A 12,405-nucleotide genomic window follows, 5' to 3' on the forward strand; every position below is an offset into this window, starting at 1 on the left:
ATGAACATGCACCCGAGACTATGGGCTCGGTGGTCGTAGGTTTGAATCCTGTCATAGTCAGCTAAGTTGATGAGCTGTAATTATGGCGACACATACACTCATGGATGACTGTTTTATCTCTCTCTCTCTCTCTCTATCATATATATATCTATATATATCTATATATATATATATATATCTATATATATATCTATATATATATATATATATATATATATAATCAGAAATAAATATACCAAATCAAAGATGCATTTACATCATGCTCATTTTATTTTATTAGTAGTATAATTTGTCTTACACATGTTTTGTTGAATGGTGGAAATTCACTAAACAACTCATCAGATACAGATTTATGTTTGGAAAAAATAAATTTTTATTTTCCTTGGTTTAAAAAGGATAAAAATTGGTGGAAAGAAATAGAAATCCTTATATATATATATATATATATATATATATATATATATATATATATATACATATTTATTTCTCACAGAGAAGGTTTGTCAAATGCATGATATGTAAAAGAAAGTAAAATCACACATGTAGTTAATAATAGTAATTTTATGCAAATGTCCCAAACATAATTGAAATATACATGCATTGCCAGAGCAAACAATTTATAAAGAGATGGATGGGCAATTCTAAATGTGACTTGCTTTTGTATTTGGGAACTATAGCTACGATCAGTAGAAATTAGCCATGTTGAGGTAGCTGGGAGCCTTGTATAACTGCAATAAGAAGTGAGATCTGACAAAACGGCATGAAAACGTGTAGAAATATGAAGCCAAGTAGAAACATGTCTACTTAACTTGAAGCCTGCGGTTGAGAAGAATCAAAATCTGGTTTTAAAACTTGCATATACATGAAAAAAGTCTTTTGCACCTTCCAAAAGCAGTGTTCATTTTGTGTGCTAGTAACGTTTCAGGGGAGATAACTTGAATAGAAAAAGAAATAACTCTTGAATATTCTAAATTCACAATGTGTAAATAGTTTTTAAAATAATATTAACTGATTTTGTGATGATGATATCAAAAAATGGGTTGCATGAATATATTGGAATCTTTCAGTTGAGATCATTAAAAGAATCTGAAGTTATACAAGTCAAGAAAATGTATAGATAAAATAAATTGTTTTAATGTAAAAATGTGCAATTGTTAATTGTGTACTTTGAAAAAATAACTGCACAATATTCATACTTGCATAATGGACTACAAAGGCAGATAAATTTCCATTTGCAATTGGCAGTTTAAAATTTTTTCCAATAAAATGTTGGTCATATATGCATAAACAGAACAGTGTTGGCTTGTATCAGTGAAATGTATTTGCTGGTTTGAAAAGTGTTTTATCCATATTAATCTAAGATATGTTGGATTTTCATGCTGTTCCTTGGCAAACTGAACCTTGGCCCCTAATTAAATCAGTTCTAATTGAGACACCTTGACCAATATTTTAACCAAGTTTGGTGACGATTGGTCCAGCGATATTGACACTAGACTGTACACAAACGAATTCGACCAAAAACATAACCTCTTTTGCAGAGGTAAAAAAAAAAAACTAAAAAAAACAAAAAAAAACAATGGATTTTCTGAGCATACAAAGACATTAAGATCGTATTTCAGAATTGTCTGGTTTGCATGAAATCCTCCACATGGACCATAGTTATTAGCTTTACATGCAAGATTGCAGGTTTTTAACCCTGATACCCAAAAAAGTACAGCTCAGCTATAAATGAATATTAGAAAATGTATCGTGCGTGATTTTATTTAGAATTCAGTATGGCTGCCAACATTCTCCACACTTTCTTATGATGCCTGGAAACTGGATTGACTGATTCCACAACGGACATTCCTTTTTTTTTTTTTTTTTTTAACTGCTTATGAAGACTCTGTGGTAGGTTATAATTGCCTTGCAATATATTTGTGTTCTGAATGGTATTTCAGTATGATGAACCGATTCTTATACAGTCACTCCTGCTATTTCATTTATTTTATGTTCCATTATTTTTGGTTGGATCAGATTGCACAATGACATGAGTATTCTCATGACAGTTTGGCTCAAAATAACAAATTAAAAGGGAGTGTTTTGCTTAATAACATTGCTAGAAGATTGCCATACAGGGCCAATGAGCTTCCTCTATCTGGTTTTGGGTTTCAACGGAGCCTACCTTTCTTAGTTGTATTGCCATGACTGAGGAATTTGATCTGCCCCCCCCCCCCTCCCCTGTATGGTAATTTTCCAAAATATCAGAGGAAGGCTAGCAAGTGCTACACTTTTACCAAGGGTGACTTGGAACTGTGCAAGTTCAAACAAACATCATCTCCCTGAACTATTATACATATCCACTTTTCTGAATATACACAGTGCTTAGTATTCCTATATTGTCCCTCATTTGATATCAGCCAGTGTTAACATTGCTCAACTTTGGTGATCTAACAAGATCCAGAGTGTCAATGTGATTATGTAACTATAAACTATACAAACTATACTGAAAGTAACTTCCTAACCCATTAAGCATTCATAATTCCTAACTGAAATATAATTCGTACAATAAATGAACATAAGAAAATGTATAGCGTAAGTGTTTATTTAGAATTCAATATGGCTACCAACAGGTAAGCAAGTCGCTAGGAAACTGTTTTTGTTTTACTACTATATTACTATTTATGATGGCTAAAGAAAAAAAACCAATATTTTTGTAATAAATTAGTTATTTAATAATATTGAGTTATTGATCAATTTGTATATTGTTTGACATTCATGATGTACACACCTATTACAGTAATTTTAAAATAAACTTGATTTGGTTTATTTGGACTACTGTTTCCTTTTTGAGTGTTATTTGCACAGCATTTTGGCAGACCTTCTTCAGGTGTATCTTATTGAACTCAGGAATCTGCATTAAATTCTAAACGAAATGTTTAATTTAATCCATGGAGATAGCATACTTTTGTTCAGTCAGGCATGACTAGGTAAAAATCTAATGTAATTTTTCGTATTGCCTGCAATGAGGATTGAACCTTCAGCCTCTCAAAGAGTCCAAATAATCCGAATTATCAATCCATGTCTATAAATTTCAGAAACATAAATACAAATTATTATAATTTTCTCTATTATACAACAAATAGCAAGGCTACCCGGCATTGCCTGGGTGATATAAAATAAGAAATTGAAGTTGCGTTTGATTACAATTGCTAAAGGATTTTTGTTTTAATTTATTTTTTACTGTACAATAATTTATGTCAGTTTGAAAATAGAAAGATCCATTGATGTCGGCCCACTGCTACGAATTCAGACTAGGGGCATGTGAGCAAGAAAAAAAAAAGTATTTAGCAATTACGATTTAAAAAAAAAAGAAAAAAAAAGTGATTTATGTAAGTAATGATCCTGTATTTAATAGTAATCTGATCTTTAAATCAACTGCTGAAAAAAAAAAAAATTCGAAATAAGAAAAATGATTTTTATTTTAATTTAATTAACTGACAATAAAAAGAAAATTGCAAAGTAAATGATACAAAAGCAAAAATATAAAAACAAACTTTTAATTCTGTTTAAATGCAAAAGTTTACCGAAATAAATGCTTTCAACAACATGTTAAAAAAAAAAAAAAAAAAAAAACGTCCACTGTAAGCTAGGCGTGAACACAAGTGCTCATTTGAGTTCTAACTTATGCCCCCCCCCCATCAAACTTTCACGGAAAACACTCATCTAGCTGAAACCACTATCAATAATCTCCCCCACTCTTTATCTGTGCCTACACCTAAACGTAGATTTCATGAACAAAGCTTCTTTCTTAGAACTACATGCTTGTGGAACTCGGTTTTGTTTGCCTGCTTTCCAGCTGACTACAATCTGATTGTCTTAAAGTCCAACGTCAACAAGTTCTTGATGAGCAGCCCCTTAAATAATCCAATTTATCAAATTTCCACAACTAACGATTACCATATAGTTCCGTTAAAGCTTTCCTTGAGTGGCCTTCAGGCTTTGATAAGTGGTGACTCCTTTGTAAAAAGGAAAAAACAAAAAAGACAGCCCTCTAACCCATTCCGCCATAGCAATGGTCATAACATGACGTTGCAAATTTATGTACTTAATGTATCTGAGAGGTGACCAGTTCACGCGCAAATGTTGAAATAGACGACTTTGCGACTCTTCCATTAGATTCTGCGATTGTTAAGGTAGAGAACATGAATATTTTTTTCTAAATTTCATATATTATGCATCCGAGTCACTGTCCTTTAAGACAGTACCAGAATCATTCTTATTTGAATTGGATTTTGAAAGTTTTAACGAGATATACAAACACACATACAGTCACACAGACGTTTGTCCAATATATATAACTAGTAGGTGTAGGAAGGTAGGCTCGAACCCGAAGCCTTGACGTGAAGGTGGAAACAAAAGGGGGAAAAAAACCGTGACACCTAACCATCTCAGCCATGAGGGGAGAGGAAGTGAAAAGCGTCTTAATTTAACGTTTATAAAGTGAAACTGACAGGTGCGAGAAAATTAAGTCACATGATGTTTGACCGTATTAAGGTGAAACTAAGTTTGGTGCTGCAAGCCAGTTTCTGTTTTCCCCCGTCCCAGCATTCGCTTTTTTTATACTGAAAAGCATAATGAAGATGGAGTGATTGAAAAAATCTCAAAAATAGCGCATAAAAGTCGGGCAAATTAAAGATAGATGCGATCCCAAGTAATAACTGGTAGATATTATTATCTAGGAGGTATATAAAAAGTTTTAAGGAGTGACCTGACCGAGAAGCCCGGGGGGAAAAATGCCTTTGGCGGACATACAGAAAAAATGCACACACACTAACACACATTTTTGCTTTTATATATATACGCTTTTATATATATAGATAGATATAAATCTCACCTGTCTATTTAAATGTATGTTTGTCTAAAACTTTCGACAGAGGTAACGGATTTTCATGATATCGGTATCGTTTTGAAGCTCGACCCATGACAAATATCGAAAAATTGGCTAAAAACATTAATTCCTTCACCCTCAACTGGACACTTTTCTAAAAGGAGGGGTCGCTTTTTCGCCAATATTTTCGAAAGTCATCCTCTCTTTTTGATTGACTAGCCTTAATTTAAACCTACGTCACTTCTGGTTTGGCAATGGGTGCAACAGCAAAGACGTCACTTTTTTTTTTCATGTTCTTTTCCTCCTTTGCCATACGTGTTGAAGCCTGCCTGCCTGCTACCACTTTTTTTTTTTTTTTTTTTTTGCTCCAAACACCCGGGCACCCAGGCTAGTTTGTAGATGATGTAGGTCTTTGATGAACTTGGATTTTTCATTTCTCGTTTGCAGTGAGAGTTTGTAATGCTCATGAAATCAATTTTCTTTTCTTTTTATTTTTCTGATAAAGTTTTTGTTTTGTTATCTGAATAAAAACCCTCAACAACTAAATGTAATTTATTAAAAAGGTGAACTTGTGCTGAGATGATACATTTCATAGATGCCAGTTGTAAATTCTTAAATGTTTGTGTTGTCATTAGATTTTATTTTTTTTTTAATTATGAAAACAAAAATGCCATTCTTCTCTTCTAACTTGAATTTACAATTGTTTTGTTTTTTTAGTGAAGATACTGACAGATTTATTGATGGCCACTGAGGATTTTGTAAGTATTCAATATCATTTCGCTCAATTTATTCAAGTTGTTGACGCCCAAAATATTCCACCCATTGATAACAATCCGCAATCCTTTCTGCAATCCAACCATTTTTGATACAAACGGTTTTACTATTTATAAACAAAAAATTTAGGCACAAAAAGGCAAGGCTCCTGCTGATTCTCTATTCATATGCTATTTAAGCACATCATTCGATCAACCTGGGATTCTTATGTCAAGAACATCAAGAAACGATTGATTTTGATTTAGATGGACTGCTATGCTGTTTTTTTTTTTATTAGGCAATAGATCCTTTAAGAAATACATTTTGAATTTTGCTGCAAATAAGGTGGGCTCCTCTTCCATACAAAAAAGTTATTCACACTTGTGAGTATCCTGTCACTACAGAGCCATCATTCGTCCTAGCATGTAATATTATTGCCACATCAAGAGGTAAAAAGTGTATTAGAGATTTTCCGACAGGGGAAACAACTGCGGAGAAAAATCATTACTCTACAAAAAATGTAGCTGATCATTTCTTGGCCTTTTGGCCAAGATCAAAGTGTAGTATCTATTCAATTTCTTGTTCTGTCAGTGGAGGAACAGTCCTTCACGACTGACACAATTTTTTTTATTTTTGTACCTTTTCTCCACGTTAAAAAACAACCCTGGTGTCTAACTCTGTCCCATGGGGAGGCATTGTAAATAGGTACAAAAAATGTAGCTCATCTCTTTTCGATTATACCTATTGAAAAACGTTGGATTTATCATATGTTGCTGCCAACCTAGAATTATTTACCATTATCAGAAATAAAAATTTAACAATTTTCTAACATACATGATTAGTTATAATACTTAATTAGTTATAATACTTTATCTTCGGGGCATTGATATGTTTGTATTTTGGCTCATCTTTACTATTGTGTAAAAGGAACTTTGTGTCTATGGGGTTGTTCCCTATAAACGTGAAAACAGCTGGGCCGATTTTTATGAAATTTCACATGAAGGTACTTTATGTGCCTGGCAATGTTCTTAGATAGGTTTTGTATCAGAATGTTTCTGATAAGTATTGATAATCAAAAAAATCGAATGAAAAAAGGAAATTTGACCAGTTAACACCTTACACAGCCTAACATCACAAGTGCATTGGAGAAGTTTCATAACAACACAAACTGAAAGGGCCGACATATAAAATCAACAACGGGTTCTTTAATATGACGGGTGTGTTCGAAATGAATGTTTCTTGTTTAAAACACAATTGAACTATGATACCTGAATTTTTTTTATTTTAAACTTTAATTCAAGCCATTATCACCACACAAGCAATAAGGCCAGGCATATAAAATCAACAGTAGATTCTCTACAGTGCAATATAGACTACAATGTATTGTGAACTAAGTCACTGCAAGAGGCTTGTGAAGCTTCCTCCAGGTGCACCATGATGGGTGCACAACTATAGCAGGCAATCAATGGATTTGATTGAAAAATGCACAATTTCACCGATTTTGATAACAATAAAAATAGTGTGAAACATTTGTTGATATCATTCAATCCCTGCTAACGTCGGGTCTCCCTGCTAGTATAACTATAATTGTACAGTTTATGTAAATTCTTTCAAATTCTATACAAATTTTACAGCTTAAAAAAAATAGGACCGCATACCATTTTAAAATGATTTCACAATTTTCTTTTATTACACCGAATGTATAATTTAGATGATGTATATAAACAGTCAGTATTTGAGCCAAAAGTTTTCCATTTATAATATTAATCTTGTTTTATTCTATTTATTTATTTTTATTTTTTTTTTGGATATTCTTTAAATATGTGAGATGTTAAACTAAAAGTTTTTGGTTTATTTTTCCTTTTTCCTTTTTTTTTTTTTTTTTTTTTTTAAAGATAATGTTGAAGGTAATAGTTATCGGATACCCTCTCTCTCTCTCACAAAACATGTTTTAGTATGCGGTGATTACATTGTAATTTAAAAACAATAGGAAAGCCAGTCAAGTTCAGTTTTCTAAAATAATGAAAGTTCTCTATACGTTTAATCTGAAGTGAGTGTCATCACAGGTGGTAAGCAGTAAACTGGTAGAATTACAATGTAATCGCCCAAACTAGTTGCATTGAAAATGGCTTTCCCACATAACTTTTTTTTTTTTTTTTACTAAAAACCATTTATTAACAATAAAATAACAGTAAAATTTAAATACAGCAAGTCTAAACATGCAAAATGATGAAATTAAAAAAAAAGTTGGTGTTTGTTGAGATAGAGGCCATTTTTTTTTTTTTTTAATGTTATTTTAGATAAAAACAATATTACTTAATTGTCATGTCGAAAATAGTAATATATCCAAAAATTATAAAAATTTATCATGTAGAACAACTGCTTTTGTGATTTAAGCATTAAAAAAGTCTATCACTGGAGGCTACACAAATTGGGCATCATTACGATGAAATGTAAAAATATGCATTTTGAGTTGTGTCCCATGTGTGAAATAATCACCGTCTACTCTCAAACATCTACAAAATTGCAATTTTCCCCAATTTTCTAGAAAAATTTTAACTATAAATAACTTTCTACTCTATGAATTTTTGTAATTTTTGGATATACGAGGGGCGTGCAATAAGTAATGCCCTTCTCATAGCAGTAGAGCAACGAAACTTGGCACAGTTATTAGTCTTTCTCTACATAGGAACCACCCAGAGTTATGCATTTCTCCAATCGTTTGATGCAGCTCTGGAGACTGTTTTTGTAGAACACCCCAGGTTGGTCCTCCAACCACGACATGACTTCAGAAATCAAGGCTACATCATCAGGGAAACGCTTTCCTTTCAAAAACAACTTCATGGCTGAGAAGAGGTGAAAGTCAGAGGGTCCAAGGTCAGGAGAGTAGGGAGGATGGGGCAGGATTTCATAACCATACACCCGTGCTTCTGATCTGGCAACATGTGAGTTGTGGACCGGAGCATTGTCCTGCAGAGAGAGGGTACCTTTGCTGATCTTGCCCCGCCTCTTGATTTTGATAGCTTCCTTTAATTTCTTCAAAAGTTAAGCATAATAGGCTCCTGTAATTGTGGTACCCTTTGCCAGGAAATCTGTCATCACTTCTCCGTCCTGGTCCCAAAAGAGTGTGAACATGACCTTGCCAGCAGAGAGCTGTACCCTTGCCTTCATTGGAGGTGGTGAGTCCAAGTACTTCCACTGCATTGACTGGGCTTTGGTCCATGGATCATAGTGATGGACCCAGGTTTCATCCTGTGTAATCAGTCTTTTGAAAAATTTTGACTCATCTTCTTGGCACATCTCCAAATTCATCCTCGAGCACTCGACGCGTTCTCGCTTCTGGAATGGTGTGAGCAACCTGGGAATTCATCTGGCAGACACCTTATGCATATGCAAATGGTTATGAATGATTGTTTCCACAGACCCTGTACTAATCTTGACATCTTGGGCTATTTGGCGAATAGTAATGCACCGATCTTCCAAAATGGCAGCCTCAACTTGACGGACAGATACCCCATCAATGGCAGAAGGGTGGCGACCAGGTCTGGGAGCTGTTTCCACAGACTTCCGGCCATGTTTGAATTCATGATGCCAGCGTTTTACAAGGTCATATGATGGGGCATTATCACCATAAGTTTCTTTTATTTCATCAAAAGTCTCCTGTGGTGTGCGTCCTTTCAAATACAAAAACCGGATCACTGCTCGACATTCAACAGGCTCCATTTCACATCTGACTCAGTTCAAACACTTGTAAAACAGAAACCACAATTAGTTCAGAGCTGTAATTTGCCACAAAACCCGTAGCGGTATAAATCATTGCACATGCAAAATTTCAGCTAGATCAGACAACTGGAAGTGGGTCAGGGGCATTACTTATGGCATACCTCTCGTATTACTATTTTCAACATAAGTAAAATTGTTTTTGTTTAAACTGACATATTTAAAAAAATTGATCTGTGTCCTCTCTCTCAACACGCACTAAAAAGTTTGTCCACCAAAAATAGTCATCTCTCTCTCTCTCTCTCTCTCTCTCTCTCATATATATATATATATATATATATATATATATATATATATGTGGCAAAACGCGCATGCGAGTTTTTGTATGTCCAAGAAAGGCTTTTTTTGGAAGGGTTCTCGGGGGGGGGGGTTACTATAGCTTAGAACTTCTTATATACCGTGTAGACCATAATATGTACGAATTGTGAACGTGCGTCGCGGCTAGATTTATTTACGTCGAGTTTTACACAATTCTTGCTATGTCAGCCCCTCTTGTGTTGATTCAGCTTTTTTGTATAAAACTGGTAAAACTAAGGTGCGGTTCTTGGCCTAGGGGCCGGTAGCGTCCAGAAAGCAATAGACGTTTGGTCAATGTCGGTTTTCACTGTCATATCAGACAATTGCTTTCATTTGGACACTTCCTTAATAAACTGAGGAGCTGGTTTTCCCCAACGCGTTGGGGAAACAAAACCAGACAAAGTTGGGTAAAAAAAACATCCTGCAGTAAAATTAAGTGCGGATTTGACCTCATTAACTGCAGAATAGTGTGATGTTTGACCTCAATTTGAACTCCTTCACTTTTTAATCACTAAATTTAACGTCTTATATTGCTTCTGTTGGCCTCAAGGCTCCGGATTCGAGCCTACCTGCCCCCCCCCTCCCCCCCTTTTTTTTTTTTTGCACCTATAAAAGATTTTTTTTTTCCATTTTTAAAATCGCTGTTTAATTTTGTTTTTATTTATTTATTTTTTTTTTAAGTTTAACATCTTTTTTTTTTAATATCTAAACAGGGTTAAGTTTCCTTTTTGTTCTGCTTTACCCCCCCCCCCCCCAACAAACAAACACACACACACACACACACACACACACCTGGGCAACGCTAGTCATATTTAAATGGCAAATCATGAAAAAAACTAATGGAGATAACTCTAAATTCATGATTAATTAAGCACATGGATATCTAGCCATTGCAAGTCACAAGTAATCAGAAGCAAAACAAAAATAGTGTGTGTGTATATATATATATATATATATATATATAATTTACTTTTTTATTTTTAAATAGTGTGTGTGTATATATATATATATATATATATATATATATATATAATTTACTTTTTTATTTTTATGTTAAAATTGTTTATTTAGAGACAGTTAGCAAGTTATCTATTTCACTATTTTTCTTGATTTGTTTATGTCAAACATTTAAACATGGTGACATCTTTTTGTCAGGGTAATTTAAAAAAAAATTTTTACAGCGTTTTTCTTTTATGATTAAATTCATAACTTACTGCTTTTTAATGGTTATTTAATTATTAGAACAGCTGTTAATTAAAAATTACATTGTTTAGCTTGAACCCATTTCACTGTAAATAAATTTGATTACTTTTGAGATTCTACCCAGTACACATATACTGTCATTTTTTGACAGAGATACTATGTGGACGAAGGAAGACCTTATGCACTAATTGTTAACTAATCCAATTGATGAATCATATTAATCTCTATTAAATGAATCAAAAAGTAGTTAATTCACGGAAAAAAAAATGCTTACATTTTTTATATAATTTTTTTTTTTTTTTTTTTTTTCATAGATCCTGTTGGATGTTGCTGTGCTTAGCAGATGAAGAGAATAATGAACACGATGACGACGACCGATGTTTTGCTGCAGCTCTCCAATATCTCTTTCTCTCTACGAATGGTTTGGTTGTGCTGGTGGTGGCCATGTTCCTACCACCATTACCCTCCTCTTCCTCCTGACCACCACCACCCTGCCAGCTGTCAATTGCCCCAAATTCCTAATCTCTTCCCCTTTCACCATACACCTGACCAGCAACAACAACAACAACAACAATAATGCTAAATACAAGCTGGTTAATCATTTTTTCATACCTGGCTAGTGATTTATTATTGACTTTTAGGTTTTGTTGTCATCAGTTCCCCCTTCTCCCCCCTCTCTCACATCATATTTTTGTTATTCCCTCATTTTTCTCTCATTGCAAGTCATGATGACGATAATGATATGATTTTGAAACAATACAAAATAATGCATTTTGTTAAATTAATAAAATTAGGTTAAAAAAAATAAACTAGACTATTTCAAAATAAATGGTTTATCTTTGTATGTCAATATATCATAGGAGTTTATATAAAGCTGCTTATACGTCTCGTTGGAAGTAAATGTATAAGTAGATGTAGAAAATAACGACATAACTAAATAAACTTTTATCGATTATAGAATAACAAAAAAAAACAAAAATGGAGTTTAAGTTTAAAGTCATAATAAATGTTTGATTTTTTCCCTCATCTTCTAAGACCAGTTCAACATGTTTGTTCAGATTCCGTTTTCTCATTCATTTATTGTAATAGTAATTTTATGTCAAGTTCAGATATTCTCAACTCCAATAGTATCTACACACTAACAGCATTGGAAAAGGTATGAACCTATAATCCTTCTTCTTTGCATGGCCTATCATCATATCCTAGGATTCGCAGATTTTATTTTTTCCCTCCATTCCATTCGATTGTGTACCTGATTGTGATGCAGATCGGCGCTTTTCAAGTACCGAAAAGCAAAAACAGCTTTTTGTCTTTCTCATTATTCGTATTAGTTCAATCATTTAATGATGAAATTGTTTGACTTTATAAATTGATTAAAGAAACACGAGAAACATTTTTGTGAAACAAACACAAGAAAAAAAATAAAAGCACTTGCTTCATACTCAAAATCTGTCCAAATAATCTTCCTCAAGTTGATAATTTATTCAGATTTTTTTTTTTTT

The 12,405-nt window shown here is 33.4% G+C and overlaps 1 protein-coding gene and 1 pseudogene across 2 annotated transcripts in view; both read left to right on the plus strand.

Annotated features, from left to right (window-relative positions):
- LOC145269514 (sorting nexin-27-like) overlaps positions 1–11,882 on the plus strand; it is a 382,840-nt gene extending 370,958 nt beyond the window's left edge. For both annotated transcript variants that reach the window (XM_080125260.1, XM_080125270.1), the window contains 2 exons: positions 5,588–5,628; positions 11,218–11,882. In XM_080125260.1, coding sequence (XP_079981386.1) covers positions 5,588–5,621 — 34 coding nt within the window. In that variant the 3' untranslated portion in view covers positions 5,622–5,628; positions 11,218–11,882. The remainder of the gene's footprint in view (positions 1–5,587; positions 5,629–11,217) is intronic.
- Positions 6,151–6,267, plus strand: LOC145274178 (U2 spliceosomal RNA; annotated as a pseudogene).
- Positions 11,883–12,405: the final 523 nt, after the last annotated feature.

This window comes from Euprymna scolopes, chromosome 4, assembly GCF_053919585.1.
Source record: "Euprymna scolopes isolate OS-2025 chromosome 4, ASM5391958v1, whole genome shotgun sequence".
Classification (NCBI taxonomy): domain Eukaryota; kingdom Metazoa; phylum Mollusca; class Cephalopoda; order Sepiida; family Sepiolidae; genus Euprymna; species Euprymna scolopes.